Here is a 22983-nt window from a genome sequence, read left to right on the forward strand (position 1 = left end):
GATCTGATCGCAGGGGTCACAATACAATGTAATGCCTTTTCTGCCTGCTGGAAGTGCTCATGAAATAAAGGGATATCCTCCAACTATGGAAGGTTAGTTAATGACACCCTTTTGTGTTGTTGAATAGCTAACACAAAAATCCTCAAAGGAAATACAACATTAATAGACTGGCTACAATTGCTGTTGTCAATAACTACAAATTGAGAGGTGTACTTTTTGTTTAGCATTATATTGCCAAGCTAACAGCAGACCTGAGACATTAGTGAGACAGTTTAACTGTGCCTGCCTAATCCATGAAAATTGAATTGGATTTGTGATTCAGTCTAATCAGAGATCCATTGGTGGAAGGGGAGTGGACATTATTCGATTGCATCAAAGCTAAGAATCTGACTGGCCTTAGTTTAGCTGAAGAACATGCCAGATCTAAAAAGGACACACTACTTTGCCTATACATAAGAGGTTAATGAAGCGGGTTTAACAAACAAACAAAAAAGTTGATCTCACAGAGACACATTTGTTGTACGAAATACAATGGGATATACGTTTGTATGCTTGCCACCAACCACTCCAGCTGTGCCAAAATGGAAAGTATGTTCTGTTCTGACTCGCTGGTATATTTAGCCGACCAGCCTCGGTATGAAACCCACTCCTCTTCTGACAGAAGTTTGCGTTTACTCTCGGAGTTGTAGACCTCTCCAAATTTGCGCACCGTGGGAGGGGTGTAACTGCGTTTGTGCTCCACAACTTCTAGTCTACTGTTTTGCTTTATTCTATTTAAGTTTTTTCGGGCCGGACAACTGACACGCGCCAATTCAATTACTTGTAAGTATATAAACAATTTCGTGAATGAATGAGCCTAGTGGCTGTGATTTTGGAAAAGTGCAAATAATTTGTTTTTACTAAGCTTGTAATGTTTGGTTTTATACATATTGCAATATTTTACACTTCAACCCCACAAACCCGTGTTCAGAATGACATATTGGCCAATACGCTTAATTTAATTTACACGTTCTTATATTTCTGTATTCAACTTCTAGCTAACCTTAATAAATCGTCAAGACAGAGGCCCATGACGAGTTTCTCATGATGAGTTTCTACTTTCTACTACTAACAAAATTAAGAACTGCGCTTTGACTATAGAAAACTTCTCTGGTCAATACTGGTCTGCCTCAAGGACTAACAGTCAGTTCTGAAGTTTGACTTGAAGAGCATTGAAGAAGCACTGAACACGTGCCCACGCGCTATTTTAGGCACTGACAGGGTCACGACGTTAACGTGTCTCTCGCGCAATTTAGCATTCCGAAAGTCAAAGTGCACGCTGTTAATAACTCGACAAGTGAGGAATATCTCAAATGTAAATGGGGAAAAAACCGAGGCGTACGTGTCAAACAATTTTAAACGTTTTGGTTTGGGGCTCATTACGTTTAATTAATGCTGCCAATTTGTATATTTACTATGCTTTTTCATCATTAGTGGAAATAATCCTACAAGTATTATTATAATTATTTGTTGAACCATGTTATGCAACAATAAAGATACAGTAACTGTGGTATATGGCCAGTTACCAATGTTACAGTATTATGCACGAGGCACGTGGAGTGCCTGGATACCCCTAACCATTGATATACACTCACCTAAAGGATTATTAGGAACACCTGTTCAATTTCTCATTAATGCAATTATCTAATCAACCAATCACATGTTAGTTGCTTCAATGCATTTAGGGTTGTAGTCTTGGTCAAGACAATCTCCTGAACTCCAAACTGAATGTCAGAATGGGAAAGAAAGGTGATTTAAGCAATTTTGAGCGTGGCATGGTTGTTGGTGCCAGACGGACCGGTCTGAGTATTTCACAATGTAAAAGGGAAGAACATCCAGTATGCGGCAGTCCTGTGGGCGAAAATGCCTTGTTGATGCTAGAGGTCAGAGGAGAATGGGCTGACTGATTCAAGCTGATAGAAGAGCAACTTTGACTGAAATAACCACATGTTACAACCGAGGTATGCAGCAAAGCATTTGTGAAGCCACAACACGCACAACCTTGAGGCGGATGTATCTCCACTACAAATAGGAAAAACGAGGCTATAATTTGCACAAGCTCACCAAAATTGGACAGTTGAAGACTGGAAGAATGTTGCCTGGTCTGATGACTCTCGATTTCTGTTGAGACATTCAGATGGTAGAATGGTCAGAATTTGGTGTAAACAGAATGAAATCATGGATCCATCATGCATTGTTACCACTGTGCAGGCTGCTGGTGGTGGTGTAAAGGTGTGGGGGATGTTTTCTTGGCACACTTTAGGCCCCTTAGTGCCAATTGGGCATAGTTTAAATGCCACGGCCTACCTGAGCATTGTTTCTGACCATGTCCATCCCTTTATGACCACCATGTACCCATCCTCTGATGGCTACTTCCCGCAGGATAATGCACCATGTCACAAAGCTCGAATCATTTCAAATTGGTTTCTTGAACATGACAATGAGTTCACTGTACTGAAATGGCCCCCACAGTCACCAGATCTCAACCCAATAGAGCATCTTTGGGATGTGGTGGAACGGGAGCTTCGTGCCCTGGATGTGCATCCCACAAATTTCCATCAACTGCAAGATTATATCCTATCAATATGGGCCAACATTTCTAAAGAATGCTTTCAGCACCTTGTTGAATCAATGCCACGTAGAATTAAGGCAGTTCTGAAGGCAAAAGGGGGTCAAACACAGTTTGACCCCCTTTTATGGTGTTCCTAATAATCCTTTAGGTGAGTGTATATCACTAATATTAATAAACACGACTAGAACATTAAAACGTTTTGTAATGTTATTCGCATGGTATATGCTCTCAGATAGGATAGCTTTCAGACAATCAGCTATCAGGACTGCATACATTGTATGATTTAAGCGCATTTAACATTAGGTCTTACGAATATCGTACATCATGATTTATGTTGGATTGATTTATCAAGACAATAGATGTTGTGAGTCTGGATGTCTGGAAAGGTTAGTTTAAACAAACTAGTCACATAATCAGATGTTACAGTATATGACTATGCTTGACTATGCTTATTTGGACCCTGTTTTTATCTGATGTCTGGCATACCCATGCCATGATGCTGCCACATCAAGCTTAGTTTTGTGTTGTTTTGGGGCTTTGCGTGTAGGTGAATAACTGCATCAAGGTTTGTGTTTAAGTATGTTTTATTATTTTATAAAAGGTTGTCAAATTGTATTTTTGACATTGACATTGCGAGGCAACACTGCAAAATGTGAAAAAGACCAAAGAGGGTGAACGCTTATACAATCCACTGTAAACAAAATAATGGACTATTTCTGAAATCTCAAATCTGTTTGGACCTGAATGATCATTAATGATTATCTGACATGTAAAATCATGCTTCCTGCCCTGCAGAGCCGATGAATGCTACAACCAAGAGTGAGATATTCAGCACAAGCTCAGTCAAGTAATCAGTCTGTTTGAATACCATACTTTTTGCAAGGCATGTATATTGGCTGTTAAATGCTAACGCCTCGATCACACCTAATGTCACAACACAAATTTGTATTGTGCAACAACACTTCACTGGCGTACTTCCTTGTCTGTAAAGCCGTTTAAGTGTCCAATTTGATCCATGTGTTGGATACATCCAGTGCATACACTGTAACATGTAATGCTGAAACATGGCACTTCATTGGGCATAAAAAATTACCTCTGGTGTACCAAAACACAATGACACTGTGGGTGTGATCGGGGGCCAAACAACGAAGTGCAGGACAGATCCGAAACAGAGCAGCATGACTTAGTCTTTGAAAGTGAGATTCATATCCTTGATCCTGTCCGGCCTGGGCCAGGCTGGCTGTGTTCTGGTATGGAGAAAACTGCTGGTCCTCTGACTCCTAACTGTCAGCAGGAATATAATAGAGGAGTGCCGTGGCCTCTCCCTCTCTGTCTCTCTCTCAGTCTGTCTTCCTCTGTAACAATCATGTCCCTCACTGGCTTACGCTGATACTGTACTTGCATATTCCCCAAATTGTCCCTCTCTTTGAATTAGAAACTGTCCCTCTCTTTGAATTAGAAACTGTCCCTCTCTTTGAATTAGAAACTGTCCCTCTTTTTGAACTAGAAACTGTCCCTCTCTTTGAACTAGAGACAGTTTTTCTTCACCCTCCATGCTTGTGTCCTTTTGTGTGTCAGAATGCTTGGCTGTATGGGTAGGATTGGTCTTGTTTTACACTGTTTAAACAGGAAAGGTCTGTGATGTCTGTGTACTGTCTTGACTGTATTAAAACCACACGGTTGTTTCTGTTGCCTCTGTAGGAGGACCAGTTAGCCTGGAACAGAACAAATTGTGTCAATTGTATGCAAAACAGAACAGTACCTCTCCACCTTCCCCTCAGTCTTTTAAAGAATCCCAACCCCACACCTCCAAAGGCCTTGCCCACAGCCCTCAGCCCTAGAGAGTACCATTCATAGAGCGTAACCCTACACCTACTTCTCCACCCCTGGAATTATTAGGTGAATCAACTGGATATTTTCCAGTGGTAGACATGCTATGTGTCCATTTCATTGAACAATGTCTGATGCCGATGTTATTGCCTCTCCTCCCCCTTGTTCTTTTTCCAGTGGATCATGGTGCAGTATGTGTTTTAGATCCCCAGTGTATCTACAATTAGAGCAACCCTGAATGACTTGATCTCAGGTTCACACATTCTCTCTCTCTTTCCCCTTTCCTTCCCTCCCCTCTGTCTCTTCCACTGCCATGTAGCTTTGGATAGCACAGATGCCACACTTCAGTGAGAATGGCCATGACACAGCAAATATTCCATGGGCACATGTTTGACAGTGATGGAGATGCACCTCCATGTTTATCCTTTTTTCACAACTGCATTACTGTCGTTTTTAGTATAGGTTATAGGGAGAAGTGGAGAACTGTAGGTTAATATAAGTGTATTGGGTATTTTGACCACAGTCACCTTTTACCTTTCTTTTTCATAGTTGTCTGTCATGTTTTGAGAGAGAGTGCATCAGAGGGAGAGAGAGAGAGAGAGAGAGAGAGTAAATGATACAATGCAATGACATACATTATCTCTGTACCTGTTATAAAGATCTTCCTTTTTGCAACACAAAACATGACAAAACAACACACACCAGACACAGAACTTCTGAGACAAAACTGATGGAAACAATCATGACTTGACACTCATTATTGCATGTGACACTGTGATGTTATGATCTGAAAGCTGTGTTTAGGCCTGGTATTAGGACACGTTTTGTAGATCCAGCAAAATGTAGGAATACTGAGCTTACCTTTGTCCATGTTAAGACTTCCGTCTTCACCCTAATGGTGATCTGAGTGAATGAGGAACCAGGGGACTGGAATCTGCAGGTTTCAAGAACAAATACATTTGTCTCTCTGCCATTTTTGCTTTTGAGTGGATGTAAGTTACTGTTCTACTTCGTGGATATTGTGCATCAGATCAAAGGTGCCATCCAAACAATGGAAAGAACAGAAGCTATAAACATTGTGTACTGTCCTTATGTCAGTGTTATGTGAAGGTAATTCAGTGTGTGCCATCTGTAACTAGTGAATAGGATCCTATAAAACATGTCTCCAATAATAATGAGGCATGTCTTTGTGACGTGTTTGTTTCTGTTGTTCTCCAGTGAGGTACCATGCTGTCAGGGGTTCTTGGATGAGCCCCTCCATCAGGAAGCATGACGTCGCCAGGAGACAGAGATGGCCCGGTGGAGAGGGGACACATACCCCTGGACATAGACAACGTCCACATTCTCCTGCAGGGTCAGTGGCTCTCTGTGTGTTTTCACCCCTCGTTCTTTAGCCCTATTTGATAACTTTGTATTCTTTCCTCTTAGCTCTGTATGTGTCCTTCAGTCTTTTAAGAAGAATGTTGGTGTCGTGTTGGAAAGCAGACCTGTGGATGTATTGTTTGAAAAGAAAACAACCTAGTTATTAATCTCTTGTTTGTTTCCTTGCTTGTTTCAGTTTCTTGGGCAACATCATTCTTCATGATAATTATACAGATTATTTTGAAATGCAAGGGGAAAGTTCACAATCATATTAATATAACTACAGGGAACATTTGGTGATAAAGTTTTGTCTCAAAGTAGTCTCCTTAGGTTTTGTTTAGTTTTGAAATGTAAAAAGATTGGGATATTAGTGTAATGCCAAACTGTCAACCAAAAGGGGCTAAAGTGGGAGGCATTCAATAGTGGGTTGTGATAAGTCATTCTGTATGTCTATGAAGTCACTTTGTTCATTGCTTATCACAGGTTCACTAACTTTTGCCTATAGGGTGTTTTCTCTATTTCATTAGAGAGTTTGTTGGTCAGATATCAGTTTCGCTGTCAGTGGAGAGGATAATTGAGCGTTTGATTTGTTATCCTGTTGACCTTGGGCAGGGCACAGAGAAACAGAGACGTCTTGTCTTGTATGTTGGCACTGAATACAGGTATTCTCCCCAGGGGATTAATATGACACTTGCCTAATAGTCTTTTTCTCTATTTGCCCTACCCCTGTCTTTATGCCTTGTCTCTATATATTGCTCTGTGTCCCTCACAATGACACTCCCTACTTTTTACACTTTTATGCTTTGTATTCGGATTGCCTTTATTGAAAGGTCACATGCTAACACATGAATGTTGTTGTTTTAGCTGTACTTTGAGACAACCATTTCTGGATAATTTATTCAAGGCTTTAGATTTTTCCCAGCTATTCAAATGCCAGACTACACAATTGCTTGTTTGGGTGTTTATGGCCCCGCATTGAAAAGTCAGTTTGTAAAGCAATGTTCTCGAAAATCTGTTTTTCTTTCGCATATGTGGAGGCATAACAATTCAAGAATGCAGCTAAATATAGTCCAAGTTAGTGTGCTGAGATTTAGTCTCATCATAAAGGCTGTGGCAAACTCTTAACACTGCCTGTATGTGCTAAGACCAACAGGATTACAACAGGAAACTCAATAAAGTTCAACAGAAATTGATGGTTTGACACCGTTTACAGTGGCCTGCATTTTGATAGGATATTTAGAAACTATCATCAGAAAAATATGACGCAATCATGGATGATCTAAAGTATACCATGCAGCAACCCTTTCTGTCTCTGCGGTCTATTTTGTGATGGGACCTGGGTGGTAGCTTGAGAACTGGGTTGCTGCTAGTCTTGTTTGGGCAGGCCAAATCTATCATGGCCTTAGCTTGGCGTGGGTGGAGCTATTTTGTCTTCATTCACCTGCCTCCCCTGGAGGTGAAGCCTAGTAGGTTGGCTGGCTAAGTGTTTTTTATTCAGGATTCCCTCTGTAAGGAACTTAGCGTTTTAATGGTTAATTTCCCATTGCGTTGTAAAGATTCAGTTTGCGGAAGACATCATCATCATCTCAGACTGCTTAATTTCTGGTTTCACCATGCTCATACATCAGATTTATCTAAAGATTTGTTATTAAATGTTGAAATATTTCTTGTCTGATGCAGCACTGGTGTTCACATCATGGGTGAGTACATTGCCAGTTTGTATTGCTGTTACATTTCTGCAAGCTGCGTTTTCAGGTTGGAAATACTGTAGTTGTAACTGTTCAACAAATGTTTTGTCAGCTATTTAGTGACCACACATCTAACCGTATCAGTAGACAGGTTCTTAGGCCATACAGAGGTATTTTGTTACCTCTGCAAACCATCAAAACATTACTTGTCAAGCTACTGATGCTGCATACAGTTCTGGTCAATATTATTGGCCCCCTTGAACATTTTGCATATCATGTACAATATATTCAGAAATAGTTGGAAATGTACTTACATTGTGTTATCAGAATATTTTAAGGGGATGTCCAAAAGTATTCAACAAAAAAAGATGCCCTTTGAACTTACATGTTGTGTTTTCACTAGAGAAACATTTTTAGCATTAAAATGATAATAAAACCCCGTTTCCAGAAAGTTGTGACACTGGGTAAAATGGGAATAAAAACAGAATGCAAAGATATGCAAATAATTTAAACCCTATAATCAATAGAAAATAGTGCAAAGAGAGCATATCAAGTGTAAAATGTTATTGTTCCTTGAAAAATATATGCCCACTTTGAATTTGATGCCAGCAACACGTTTCAAAAAAGTTGGGACAGTGGCAACAAAAGACTGGAAAAGTTGTGTAATACAAAAAAGAACCTGGTGGAATATCACACAAATAATGAGGTTAATTGGCAACAGGTCAGTAACATGATTGGGTATAAAAAGAGCACCCCAGATAGGATGAGTCTTTCAGAAGTAAAGATGGGGAGGTGTTCATCACTCTCTGAAAGACTGCGTGGGCAGCTACAGTAGTGCAACAATTTAAGAATAATGTAATATTTCAAAAGGTTTGGGGATCTCATCATCTACAGTACATAATATAATTAAATATTCAGAGAATCCTGAGAAATCTTTGTATGCAAGGGACAAGGCCGAAAACCATTATTGGATGGCTGTGATCTTCAGGACCTCAGGTGGCAACTCATTAATACAGACAGGATTCTGTAGTGGACATCACTGTATGGAACACTTCCATAAACCATTGTCTGTGAACACAGTTTTCGCAGCATCCACAAATGCAAGTTAAAACTACCATGCAAATAAGAAATCAGATATAAACAAGATCCCGAAACTCTGTCGTGTTCTGTTGCCCAAGCTACGATGGACTGAGGCATAGTGGAAAACTGTCCTGTGGTTTGAAAAATGGGAAAACATTTCACTTTCAAAACTACAGCAATTGGTCTCCACAGTTCCCAAACACTTATAGAGTATTGTTAAAAGAAGAGGAGATACAACACAGTTATTAACATGCCACTGTCCCAACATTTTTGAAACGTATTGCTGGCATCAAATTTAAAATGGGCATATATTTTTCCAAAAACAATAACATTTCTCAGTTTAACATTTGATATGTTGTCCATGTAGTTTTTTTCAATTAAATATAAGCATTATATGATTTGCATATCATTGCATACTGTTTTTATTAGCATTTTACGCAGCATCCCAACTTCTTTTGAAACAGGTTGTATTTGGTTGCACAACCATTGCCAACTATGACAGCTTCTTGGATTGTTTCTTACAAACATTTCTTGCTGGTAGTTTCACCCACTCTTCAATTGCAAGTTATTCAAGCTTGCTATGTTTGCAGGATTCCTTTTCCCAATGGCCGATTTCAGCTCTTTCCAAAGATTTTCAATCAGATTGGGATCAGAGACTCATTGTTGGCCACATATCGCTGTAAAAATGCCATGGAAATCCACTAATTTCATGATTTCCTTAAGTTTAAGGACTCCAGTACCAGAGGTAGCAATGCAGCCGCACATCATTACAGATCCACCATCATGTTTACCTGTAGGTAGGGTGTTCATTTCCGTATAAGATACATTTTGTCGCCTATCGAGAAAATTATGGTCTTCATTGTCAAAGAGCTGTTCATCTGTAACATCTCCCCACAGAACATCTTCCATCTTCCATTGTGATTTCACTAGGCAGGTTTTGGAGCAGTTCAGTCATTTTAATGTTTTGCTTTCAGCTGTGGGATCCTCTTTTCTTCACCCATAAAGCCCTTTTTTGTTTAGTGTTGCATGGTACGGTTTGTGCACGGTACGGGTTTAAACTTTAGTAATATAAGCCTTTTTGTATAATGGTCACTTTCGTTAAGCACGCACCCCTCAAGAGTCAAGTGAGAGAGCAATTCATTGTGTTCATTGAATAGAATTGCAGTACATGTAGCCTTGTCGTTCAACAACTACATCTCACTGTAAAAATGGTTGCTAGCTGGCATATACCTTGAAGGGCGTTGCTACCTGGCATGCTACCTAGCACCAATGTGATCACCAAAATGATCACCAAATGATCAATAGTCAAACAGTTCACATTCCTGAGGTTGGCAGAGTGTGACCTACGGAAAGAGAATGTAAACACAGATGTTTCTGTTGTTCTCATTATCTAGGCACATTTAACTTCCAATGAAACATACATTCATGATTCCACATAACCCTCACTCCACATTGCTCTAGGTCAGCCTTAAGCTGTATGGATGTTTTACGTGGTTTTTATACAGTTCGCACCATCCTTCAAAGACTTCTTTGATACATTTTCCTCTTGCCTTTGATACATTTTCCTATTTTCCTCTTGCCTTCTTGGTTCTTTCCTCATGTCCCAGGAGGTTCTTGACCGTTCCATGAGCCGTAAAGTTCTCAGTAACATTGCAAACTGTTGAAACAGGGATCCCAAACCCTTTGGAGATGGCCTTGTACCATTTAGAGTTCTAATGTTTGGTGATTAAAATGTTTACTTATTGTCTTCACCATTGTGAAAGAGGAACAGGGTATGAAAGAGACAAAATATCCAACTGTCATGGATGTAACTCCTGTGGACATGCAAACCATTTTAGTTTTTGTTTGCTGGGTCCCTACCTGGCTCTGCGTTTGGTGGCCAAAATGAAAGAGTAAACCTTAATTGTGTGTCCATGTTGAGCAGGTTGAACTGGCAACTTTGTTTTGAATGCTGCTTGGCAAAACATCAAGTGTGTCACAACTCTCAGGTTTCTTTTCCTTCAAATGCAAACCTCTTCAACTTTAATTATGATAAAATAGTTTGACAAAAATTTGCTGGATTCTCATGTGGAAGGTATTTATTTGTAATACTTTTGTAAAAAGCAAAAAGAAGAAAAACAGACCATGTATATTTTTATCATATTAAATGTACAGTATCTCACAAAAGTGAGTAAACCCCTCAAATTTTTTTTATATTTGAGAATATATTTTGATGTGACAACACTGAAGCAATGACACTTTGCTACAATGTTAAGTAGTGAGTGTACAGATTGTATTACAGTGTAAATTGGCTGTCCCCTCAAAATAACTCAACACACAGCCATTAATGTCTATACCGCTGGCAACAAAAGTGAGTACACCCATACTGTAAGTGAAAATATCCAAATTGGGCCCAATTAGCCATTTTCCCTCCCCGGTGTCATGTGACTCATTAGTGTTACAAGCCCTCAGGTGTGAATGGGGAGCAGGTGTGTTACATTTGGTGTTATCGCTCTCACACTCCCTTATACTGGTCACTGGAAGTTCAACATGGCACCTCATGGCAAAGAACTCTCTGAGGATCTGAAAAATAGAATTATTGTTCTACATAAAGATGGCCTAGACTATAAGAAGATTGCCAAGACCCTGAAACTGAGCTGCAGCACGGTGGCCAAGACCATACAGCGGTTTAACAGGACAGGTTCCACTCAGAACAGGCCTCGCTATGGTCAACCAAAGAAGTTGAGTGCACGTGCTCAGCGTCATATCCAGAGGTTGTCTTTGGGAAATAGATGTATGAGTGCTGCCAGCATTGCTGCAGAGGTTGAAAGGGTGGGGGGTACGCCGCACACTGCATCAAATTGGTCTGCATTGCTGTCGTCCCAGAAGGAAGCTTCTTCTAAAGATGATGCACAAGAAAGCCCGTAAAACTGTTTGCTGAAGACAAGCAGACTAAGGACATGGATTACTGGAACCATGTCCTGTGGTCTGATGAGACCAAGATAAACATATTTGGTTCAGATGGTGTCAAGCGTGTGTGGTGGCAACCAGGTGAGGAGTACAAAGACAAGTGGGTCTTGCCTACAGTTAAGCAAGGTGGTGGGAGTGTCATGGTGTGGGGCTGCATGAGTGCTGCTGGCACTGGGGAGCTACAGTTCATTGAGGGAACTATGAATGCCAACATGTACTGTGACATACTGAAGCCGAGCATGATCCCCTCCCTTCGGAGGCTGGGCCGCAGGGCAGGATTCCAGCATGATAAGACCCCAAACACTCCAAGACGACCACTGCCTTCCTTAAGAAGCTGAGGGTAAAGGTGATGGACTGGCCAAGCATGTCTCTAGACCTAAACCCTATTGAGCATCTGTGGGGCATCCTCAAATGAAAGGTGGAGGAGCGCAAGGTCTCTAACATCCACCAGCTCCGTGATGTCATCATGGAGGAGTGGAAGAGGTCTCCAGTGGGAACCTGTGAAACTCTGGTGAAATCCATGCCCAAGAGGGTTAAGGCAGTGCTGGAAAATGGTGGTGGCCCAATTTTGACATTTTCACTTAGGGGTGTACTCACTTTTGTTGCCAGCGGTTTAGACATTAATGGCTATGTGTTGTGTTATTTTGAGGGGACAGCAAATTTACACTGTTATACAAGCTGTACACTCACTACTTTATATTGTAGCAAAGTGTCATTTCCTCAGTGTTGTCACATGAAAAGAAATACTCAAGTATTTACAAAAATGTGAGGGGTGTACTCACTTTTGTGAGATACTGTATATATATTTGTAATCTGACTCACATTTGGAATGAGTCCTTAAGATTAACATTAGGCACTGACTGGAGCCAAGACTGGCCTTCTGTACAACAGCTTGGTAGGTCTATAAGTCTGTTCCTGTATCACTGAGCTCAGTAGGCTGTGGTGACTTGGTCAGGGCTTACCATCCACTATCTATTGTTGAACAGTAATTCAGATGGTACAATGCACGTGGTCGAGAAAGCAGTGGATCAAGAGAGCATTAATCAAGAATCAACACTATTTTGAAAATAGTAATAGCTGATAATAGTAATAGCTGATTGGTTTTCAGCCAATCAGCATTCATGAATCAAACCACCCGGTTTATGAGTAAGCAATAAGGCTCAAGGGGCGAGCTGTTCTTAGGCACGACACATCGTGGAGACATTTAGGAAGTTACTAGGATGGTACAAGCAGGATTTGATTGCACATGCAGGGAGCCCTACCAACAATGAGTGGCAGCAAACAAAACGTGAGATGAAATGTACATGTATTTGTAGCGGCAGTGCATCCTACAGTATGTGGGCTAAGGTTGTGCCTTACAAATGTTATAGAACATAAACCTTTAGTAACGAGTCACTGTATTGATGTTTCCGGAAAACAACAACATGTTCTCTAAAGTCATGCCAAAGGTCTTTGCACTCTTCCAAGAGTACAACACTGATTTGTCAGTTGTGATGAACAAGTGTTGGAGTGGACAGGCCCAGGAGGAAGAAGGAAGGGAAGCTCAGTGGTTGAGTGAACCGTCTTGAAGCCTGACAAGCTAGGGTTGAGGAAAACATAAAGAGAAAGAAATCAGGAGGGATGTTAAAAGAAAGACTGAAGGGAGACAAGTCTGTTACTTTTTGTTAGAGGGGTCTAGTGTTGCAGATTGGATACAGGACAGATTAGTATGGGAGTTAGAATAAACCGTTTTTCTAACACATGATCTTCTGGGTAGTGCCTGAGAGGGTAGGGTTGGAGTAGAGAAAGCAAGAAGGAAACAAATTAGGAATCAGAGACCTTTAGGTGGGTTGCAGTGAGTTTAGTCGGGCTGACAGAATTGAGTGAAGATGAGGTCAACTGCATTGCCTGCCATGTGAGTGGGAGGAGACTGGAGATTAAAGTTGAGAAATTGGAAATTCTCAGTCACCTAGTAATACGAGTGGTTTGCCATTGTCAGCAAATTAAGTTTTCAATGTGTCAAGCTCATTGAAGATGTTTCCACCTGGTGGACATTAGTTGAAAACAATGTGAAGTTTAAATGGAAAGGCGAAGATGAGGAAATAGATAGATCTCATTGGACAAGGGTGTGGCCCATAGCCGTGGGGAGGTGTTTTGATCAAAGGGTGTGGATTATGACAGCACATTGGGTGGAAAACAAGTATTTAAATAAAGAGAATGCAGCAATAGTAGCACTACTTTCTTGGGTGAATGATGTCTCTTTCAGGGCCATGAAGTCAAGTACCTGAAGGGCAGAGATCAACCCGGCAGAACAATCTTCATTTCCGGTGACAAATCTGCCGCTTGACAAGAATGCTGTTACTTGCTGCTGCTCAAAGAACTAGGGAGGCTTTAGTCACAGTATTTCAGCAAAGCCTAGCCGACTTGAAGCCACTCCCATTTTAAACTGGAACTGACTTTTTGTTCAGTTAAATGTCAGCTAGCAATAAGTCATCTTAAGTATTTCAGTTCATAGTTGAACTAGGCTTTTGGAAAAACCAAAAGTACTTTAATGGCCCTAACTAATAGGCTAAAGGATTAGACAATAGATTTAGACAGAAATGTAATTCTCTTTAGTACAGCAGTAGTCAACAAGCTATAAATAGAGTTCTGAAAAAATCTGTTACATGTTTTTACCTTTGAGTCAATCTTAGCAGTCAATAGGGATCTCATGTTACTTCTTGTAAGTGTAGAGCTAGTGGAGTCATATTGCCTGCCTGTAGGCAACACTGGTTACAGTATCGATTGAAATCATGGCATGACTCCTCAGCCTCATTAAACCTTTTCTCCTCAACAAATGTAATGCATTGGAATGCAGTGTGATGTTGCCTCTATCTTAAGAGTTGTAGCTCAGGAAGCTGTAAGACTAGGCATATGATATCAGCTGGAGGGAAGTTTATTTAATAAGAATTTTACGAGGATAGACTAATGTAAAGGAATACTCATTTTCTGCTTTGCACAACCAGTGGTTTTCTGGCCTAAATATGCTTGCTTGCCTTTGAATGAATATGCTGATTGGTCAACATTGAAGGGTGCAACTTTTGTTTGTGAAGCACAGTTTATATGTTTAAAAACAATAATGTATTGCATAAGTATAAATCTGATTATAATATTTATGCTGTTAATGTAATAGATTTTTAAAAGGCCTAAATTGGAAATGTCACTGCCGCTCTATCAATGTATTATGTTTGTTGACATGTTGTTAATCTATGGTATGTGTCATTAAAATCGCAAAGTTCCTCTATATGCAAATACAGCATTTCTGCAGACGTTGAGAAGGATAAGGATGGAAGTTGGCAGTGTTTGTGTACTTACACAGCAATGTACTAAAGTGAAGCACTCTACCTCTTCAAATGTTATCCCACAGGCCATCCTAATGCCAGTCATTTACTCTGAGTGTAACAAAGCACTTACTTGTGTACTGTATCATTTCTTTAAATTACTAATAAATCTGTGAAATTGATCTTTTATTTTATCATGAGGATATAAGGGGTACCCTTCCTAATGCTCAATGTCTTTTTCTTCATGTCACTATTATCCAAACTTGGCACTAACTAATCAATAATCTCACGTACAATATACATGTAAAAAGGGCTTTTGGCATTTGTATGAATTGCCTGTGTACTGTCAAGTGTTTAGTTATGTAAAATAGGATATAATATGACCCATATTTATTTTGCCCTTCCTTGCAGTGGAACAAGAGCAAATTCAGAAGAGAACCTTCACCAACTGGATCAATGCTCAGCTTTCAAAGGTAACGCTATCTGAAATACTGTATGTCTTTATGTCACACGCCTCCACTCACTCATCAATGGTAGTGTTTCGCTCCTGCTCATGGTAGAGGTCAAATGTGCATGTGACAGGAGAGTGCTGGGGGAGGGGCAGGGAAGAGCAGAGGCAAATCATATAAATATAGCCCCTTGGAGCAGGGGTTAGTGCGCACACAGAGACAGACAGCAACAGAAGTCCACCCCCCCCCCCCACTGGCCCTGACTCTACAAAGAGTCAATTTTGTGGAGCCTCAGCTGTGGTTTCATATGGACACACAATGAGTTTAAAATTTTATGGAACGTAATGAACTGTATTCTGTTGACAAAACTGTACCAACTTTACATTTGCTGTTTTAGCTGTATATCCGGGTTTATTAGTGTAGCTGATGTAGAACATTTTGCATTGGTTATTTTTATTATTACATTGGTTATTTCTATTCTTCAGCGCTTGCTGTAGTAAATAAAATACAAATTCCAGTGAGAGGTTAAGGCACGTTTGCTACATTCTGTACGTCCACCCCCAAAAACAAAGGGAAATGTTTCCTACATTTGCATACAGGAATTCATAGTGTTTGATGGATTTTGTGCCATTTTGAATTTTCTTAAAAACACTCAACTTCTGTGATGGAATGACCGACCGATGGGGATCAGACCAATGGTTGGACAATGAACGTAATGGAGAGAGAACACAGTTGTCTAGTGGTTTGAGTCTATTGACTTAGTAGTCCGTATATATACAATGCCCTGAGAAAGTATTCCACTACTTAGTTATTTCTCAACATAGAACTAATGTCGACTTAAAGTCATTGATTTTGAGTTTTAGTGTTTAAAACAAATAACAGAATGAAATGTCAACAAATAACAGAACGAAATGTCAATGTCTCCTCCATGAACTGCCACCTTAAGGGGTTTGAGTAGCCGAGTGACCCTAGGAGCTATGTTGTCTGGGGCTATATGCCCCTGGTAGGGTCTCCCAAGGCAAACAGGTCCCGGGCGAAGGGTCAGACTAAGAGCGGTTCAAAAACCCTTTAATGATGGTAAAAATGTTGAGGACCGTGACGTTGCCCGGTATGGCGCAGCCGGGGCCCCACCCTGGAGCCAGGCCTGGGGTTGGGGTCACCACCTGCAGGAGGGACCATAAGGGGTTGGTGCGTAGAGGATCGGGCGGCAGTCGAAGGCGGGGGCCTCGACAACCCGATCCCTGGACACGGAAACTAGTTCTAGGGACGTGGAACGTCACCTCGCTGGCGGGGAAGGAGCCTGAGATTGTGTGTGAGGTTGAGAGGTTCCGACTAGAGATAGTCGGGATCACCGCTACGCACGTCTTGGGCTCTGGAACCACACTCCTTGAGAGAGGATGGACTCTTCACCACTCTGGAGATGCCCATGGTGAGAGGCGGCGGGCTGGTGTGGGTTTGCTTATAGCCCCCCAGCTCTGCCGCCATGTGAGTTTTCCCCTGGTGAATGAGAGGGTCCTTTCCCTGCGCCTACGGGTCGGGGATAGGTCTCTCACTGTTGTTTGTGCCTACGGGCCGAACGGAAGTGCAGAGTACCCGACCTTCTTGGAGTCTCTGGGAGGTGTGCTGGAAAGTGCCTCCGACTGGGGACTCCATCGTTCTACTGTGGGACTTCAACGCCCACGTGGGCAACGACAGTGACACCTGGAGGGCCGTGATTGGGAGGAATGGCCCCCCTGATCTGAACCCAAGTGGTGTTCAGTTATTGGACTTCTGTGCTAGTCACAGTTTGTCCATAACGAACACCATGTTCGAGCATAAGGGTGTTCATCAGTGCACGTTGCACCAGGACACCCTAGGCCGTAGGTCAATGATCGACTTTGTTGTCGTTTCATCTGACCTGCGGCCGTATGTCTTGGACACTTGGGTAAAGAGAGGGGCGGAGCTGTCAACTGATCACCACCTGGTGGTGAGTTGGATCTGATGGCTGGGGAGGAAGCTGGACAGACTCGGCAGACCTAAGCGTACCGTAAGGGTCTGCTGGGAACGTCTGGCCGAGTCTCCTGTCAGAGAGATCTTTAACTCCCACCTCCGGCAGAGCTTCGACTGGATCCCGAGGGAGGCTGGAGATATTGAGTCCGAGTGGACCATGTTCTCCATCTCCATTGTTGAAGCGGCCGCTCGGAGCTGTGGCCGTAAGGTCTCCGGTGCCTGTCGAGGCGGCAATCCCCGTACCCGGTGGTGGACACCGGAAGTAAGGGATGCCGTCAAGCTGAGGAAGGAGTCCTATCAGGCCTGGTTGGCTTGTGAGACTCCTGAGGCAGCTGACGGGTACCGGCAGGCCAAGCGGACTGCAGCCCGGGTGGTTGTGGAGGCAAAAACTCGGGCCTGGGAGGAGTTCGGTGAGGCCATGGAGAAGGACTATCGGCTGGTCTCGAAGAGATTCTGGCAAACCGTCCGGCGCCTCAGGAGAGGGAAACAGTGCCCTACCAATGCAGTGGAGGTGGGCAGTTGTTGACCTCAACTGGGGATGTCGTAGGGCGGTGGAAGGAGTACTTCAAGGATCTCCTCAATCCAGCCGTCACGTCTTCCACTGAGGAAGCAGAGGCTGAGGGCTCAGAGGTGGACTCGTCCATCACCCGGGCTGAAGTCACTGAGGTAGTCAAGAAACTCCTCGGTGGCAAGGCACCAGGGGTGGATGAGATCCACCCTGAGTACCTCAAGTCTCTGGATGTTGTGGGGCTGTCTTGGTTGACACGCCTCTGCAGCATTGCGTGGTGGTCGGGTACAGTGCATCTGGGATGGCAGACCGGGGTGGTGGTCCCTCTTTTTAAGAAGGGGGACCGGAGGGTGTGTTCCAACTACAGGGGATCACACTTCTCAGCCTCCCAGGTAAAGTCTATGCCAGGGTACTGGAGAGGAGAATACGGCCAATAGTAGAACCTCGGATTCAGGAGGAACAGTGTCGTTTCCGTCCGGGCCGTGGAACACTGGACCAGCTCTATACAGGGTGATGGAGGGTTCATGGGCGTTTGCCCAACCAATCCACATGTATTTTGTGGATTTGGAGAAGGCATTCGACTATGTCCCTCACGGCATCCTGTGGAGGGTGCTTCGGGAGTATGAGGTCCTGGGTCCTTTGCTAAGGGCTGTCAGGTCCCTGTACGACTGAAGCAGGAGCTTGGTTCGCATTGCCGGCAGTAAGTCAGACTTGTTCCCGGTGCATGTTGGACTCCGGCAGGGCTGCCCTTTGTCGCCGGTTCTGTTCGTAATTTTTATGGACAGAATTTCTAGGTGCAGCCAGGGGCCGGAGGGTGTCAGGTTTGGGGACCACACGATTTCGTCTCTGCTCTTTGCAGATGATGTTGTCGTGTTGGCCCCTTCGAACCAGGACCTTCAGCATGCACTGGGACGGTTTGCAGCCGAGTGTGAAGCAGTCAGGATGAAAATCAGTACCTCCAAATCCAAGGCCATGGTCCTCAGTCGGAAAAAAGGGTGGCTTGCCCACTTCAGGTTTGTGGAGAGTTCTTGCCTCAAGTGGATGAGTTTAAGTATCTAGGGGTCTTGTTCACGAGTGAGGGAAGGATGGAACGGGAGATTGACAGACGGATCGGTGCAGCTTCTGCAGTAATGCGGTCGATGTATCGGTCTGTCGTGGTGAAGAAAGAGCTGAGCCGCAAGGCGATTTACCGGTCAATCTACGTTCCTACTCTCACCTATGGTCATGAGCTTTGGGTCATGACCGAAAGGACAAGATCCCAGATACAGGCAGCCGAAATGAGCTTTCTCCGCATTGGGGGTGGGCGATCCCTTAGAGATAGGGTGAGAAGCTCAGTCATCCGGGAGGAGCTCAGAGTAGAGCCGCTGCTCCTTCACATCGAGAGGGGTCAGCTGAGGTGGCTTGGGCATCTGTTCCGGATGCCTCCTGAACGCCTTCCCGGGAAGGTGTTCCGGGCCCATCCCACCGGGAGGAGACCCCGGGGAAGACCTAGGACACGCTGGTGGGACTGTGTCTCCCGGCTGGCCTGGGAACGCCTCGGTCCCCCCCCGGAAGACCTAGAGGAAGTGTCTAGAGAGAGGGAAGTCTGGGCATCTCTGCTTAGACTGCTGACCCGGCCCCGGATAAGCGGAAGAAGATGAATGAATTAATGAATGAATGAATGAAATGTCAATGTACCACCTGCAATTCAGGAATATGAACGACATGATCCGGCGTCTGAATAATTTTGCATGACACAATATATACCTCATGAAAGAGACTAAAAGCAGCTGTTCTCTTTTGGTGTCTCAGAGGAGCCCTCCGTGTGTGGTGTTGGACCTGTTCAATGACTTCCGAGATGGGTCCAAACTGCTGGACCTCCTGGAGGTGATGAGTGGCCAGCAAATTGTGAGTCTCTTTTTTTCTCTGTCTCATTTTAATTCAACTTGTACTGTATATAACACAATCTGTGTACAGTACAAGCTCATCTCAAGCGAGCTCTTAGCCAGAGATCCCTAATTTGACATGGAGCAGCTAAGTGGTTTCTTCACTTCTCTGTATTGTACCTCTGTAGTTCTCTTTGGCCCTCTGTCATCTATTGTGGTTGTTTTCTTTGCCTATACGCTGATGTTCTATTTGTTCTTGGCTCTTGTAGAGTCGGGAAAAAGGCAGAGGCCTCTTCCAGCACAGGAGCAACATTGAAACTGCCCTGTCCTTCTTGAAGAAGAAATCAGTAAATGACCATATTTCTGCTCTCGATCAAATCTCATTTCAAGTGCTAAGCCGTTTGTATGGAAATGCTGATCATTTTTGATATGTCCTCCTCACACAGATCAAACTGGTCAACATTAACATTCCTGACATCATTGACGGTAAACCGTCCATCATCCTGGGCTTGATCTGGACGATCATAATGCAGTACCATGTGAGTCTGTGTCCCAACCCACTGAGCAGGAGGTTGAAAAAGAGTGTTCATAATACGTCTTTCATATTCATTTGCTCAGTGCGAATCAGATGCCTAAGAAACCTTCTATGAGAATGTGTGTGCTGTAGCAATCTGAAACCCTGCTGGTCCCCTGAACGTTGAACTTCTCCTGTGCATGCAGATTGAAGAGCTGGCCAGCAGCCTGTTGTTCAGCTCTCGTCAGTCCTCTCTGGAGTCTCTGGCCAGCCTGGACTCTCACTCCACCCTGTCAGCCCTCTCCAGCAGCAGCAGCCCTTTGCCCCCCAGGGCTTCCCCCCTACACCAAAGTTTCCGTGTCTCTGCTAAGAAAGCCCTGCTCCTTTGGGTCAGGGAACAGTGCCACAAGTAAGCCACTCTTCGCAGTCAGACACTCAGCCTTCACCTCCAGGTCATCACTCCCATCATACCCGCTTACCAAATGAGTCTCACCATGTTGTTATTGTTGCCTTGATGAGCACTTCTGGCTCTCTAAATAATATTGCACAGCATTATTATATGGTGTTATTACATGTCGTCCTCCATAGGGCTGGCTGTACTCTGAATGTGAAGGACTTCAAGGTCAGTTGGCGGAGTGGTGTGATCTTCCTGGCAATCCTGAATGCCCTAAGACCTGACCTGGTAGACCTGTCCAAGGCCAGAACCAGAACCAACCGGCAGAACCTGGAGGAGGCCTTCTTCATTGCCGAGCGTGAGCTGCACATCCCCAGACTGTTGGAGCCTGACGGTGCGTGGGGTTTGGGTACCGTAGGGGCTAGGCTGTGCTTCAAAACGTTGTTTAAACCTTGCGCTAAACATTAGTGTTACATTATGATCCAACCACCAACTTATCAATGTTTGTCAGTCAAATACATTTCATTAAATTGTGTCTCTAACGTTACAGTGAGGGGCAGGACACAGGCACTGGGGGAACGGAGGACTTTAATAACAGAATTGTTACGTAAAAAAACCTGAACACAGAAACTGAAACCACAGCATGAAAATTGAACAATGTTTCACAGGAACGAATCAGCCCAATCAGATCGTCACTTCATTGCTTCTGAATATTTAAATGTGAAAAGGGGTGTATGCGTTTATACAGTTGGTGTGAATTTCTCAAGGAACCTTTCTTTGTGCAGATGTTGATGTGAGAGACCCAGATGAGAAGTCGATCATGACCTACGTATCTCAGTTCCTCCAGTACTCCAGAGACACACCTGCTACAGAGGAAGACATGCAGGTTGGTATCACTTCAATCTAACCGCTCTCATTGGGGTCATACTGCTCCTATCAAATCTCTGTACTATCCACTCCACCTCTTTCCCAGGTTCTTCTAAATACTTCCCACTTTTGTTCTAATTAAATCAAGCTGTTTTTCATTCTCTGTTCTGTCAATTCAGATGCACTATATGAGTTCTCCTAAAAGCCTTTCTCCTGTCAACCTCCCCTCTAACTTCACTCCTGCCATCGCTGCCTCACCTCTGCGCCAGGTAGCCTATCCCTCAATGAGCCTGAGGCACACTTTTCCCTACACCTCTCACTTTAAGCAATATTCAATGCACCATTAAACGTCGAGGATCCTGTTTCTGCACAAGTATCCATCTGAAATGAATCTACTGACCTGCAGCATTTTTCAAATAGCGTTTTGTTCAATGATGAATTTAAAAGCTATTTCTTGAGTAGCTATAATTATTATAATTTCAAATAAATAATGTATCTGTTAAGCCAGTGTATCTGAAGGTCAAAGAAATGCAGGACATCTCTGACAGGCTTGCCAACAGAGTGATTTATGTCAGTGGAGGCATTAGGGATTTCTATGACCAGTTCACCCAGTTTTCTTTGTGCCTTGGCTGCCAGTCGCGAGGCGTATGACAGCCACAAGAAGGTGTGTTGCTCTTCCCCACCTATATTGATACATTATGAAAGGCTTGTAGGGTGGTTGTAGTTAATTCCAATGAGACCAGGGTGTTTGCTGTCATGTCCCAGGGAACTCTAACCAGATCATACTAGGTCCCGTGTTCAGCTCAGATGTCCTTGAACATTTCAGCTCAACCAAATCTGGATTCCGGCAGTTTAATTATCCTAATGCGTAGGGTTGTCCAGCCGTCATCTGAGGGAACATGCATGTGATGACAAGTTGACACACAATTAAAAAGCCCTGCGTCTCTTACTCCCCAATTTTGGAATTTTCGGATCTGTTTATGACCCTATCACGTTGCAGTAACTCTGAATAGGCTCGGGAAAGCTGGAGATGGTGGCACGTCTACCTCTGATGCACACATGCCAAGCCATTTTGCTTTTTTAAATGCTGCACGGTCAGCATTTAAAAGTCAGTCCGATCAGTGCATGTGAGGTCATGCTCACTTGACTGACGACTTCAATTAGCTTGCAGGCTTCTGACATGCCTGTGCAAGTTGCCAGAGCTTGATGAATCCAGGGTGAGCATGTGCCCTATGTTTTCTGGTGGGTCTAGTATGGAGCCATAGAGACTGACATGTGATACGACTGTAAGGCAAACTCCTTTTTTTAATGATCTTCCCTGAAGCTTTTCAGTCAAGTCCATATAGCCCCCATTCACTCTCCTCTGTCTACTCTCTGGTCAGGCTCGCCTGCTCCAATCACAACTTATCAGATCAGCGCCTGGTTAGGAACCTGAATCCCCCAGAGCTGCTGCTACTGAAGTGAATCCTGTTCATCCTGTCTGCCTGGTCCCAGGGCATCTCTTAAGACGTCCCTCTTCCCTAACGATCAAACAATGATCAACGAAAAGGCAGCATAGCCCTTTACACACGTACCTGT

The 22983-nt window shown here is 43.4% G+C and overlaps 1 protein-coding gene across 3 annotated transcripts in view; it reads left to right on the plus strand.

Moving 5' to 3' along the window:
- The first annotated feature begins 700 nt into the window (after window positions 1–700).
- syne2b (spectrin repeat containing, nuclear envelope 2b) overlaps window positions 701–22983 on the plus strand; it is a 112506-nt gene continuing 90223 nt past the window's right edge. For 2 of the 3 annotated variants that reach the window (XM_029125398.2, XM_029125400.2), the window contains exons 1-10: window positions 701–822; window positions 5660–5795; window positions 15231–15292; window positions 19557–19652; window positions 19900–19977; window positions 20077–20169; window positions 20351–20553; window positions 20733–20932; window positions 21324–21424; window positions 21585–21674. In XM_029125398.2, coding sequence (XP_028981231.2) covers window positions 5711–5795; window positions 15231–15292; window positions 19557–19652; window positions 19900–19977; window positions 20077–20169; window positions 20351–20553; window positions 20733–20932; window positions 21324–21424; window positions 21585–21674 — 1008 coding nt within the window. In that variant the 5' untranslated portion in view covers window positions 701–822; window positions 5660–5710. Of the gene's footprint in view, window positions 823–5659; window positions 5796–7484; window positions 7504–15230; window positions 15293–19556; window positions 19653–19899; window positions 19978–20076; window positions 20170–20350; window positions 20554–20732; window positions 20933–21323; window positions 21425–21584; window positions 21675–22983 lie in introns of those variants that run through there. The other variant, XM_029125399.2, reaches the window with a different exon arrangement.

The sequence above is a fragment of the Esox lucius genome, chromosome 15 (genome assembly GCF_011004845.1).
Source record: "Esox lucius isolate fEsoLuc1 chromosome 15, fEsoLuc1.pri, whole genome shotgun sequence".
NCBI classification, from domain to species: Eukaryota; Metazoa; Chordata; class Actinopteri; order Esociformes; family Esocidae; genus Esox; species Esox lucius.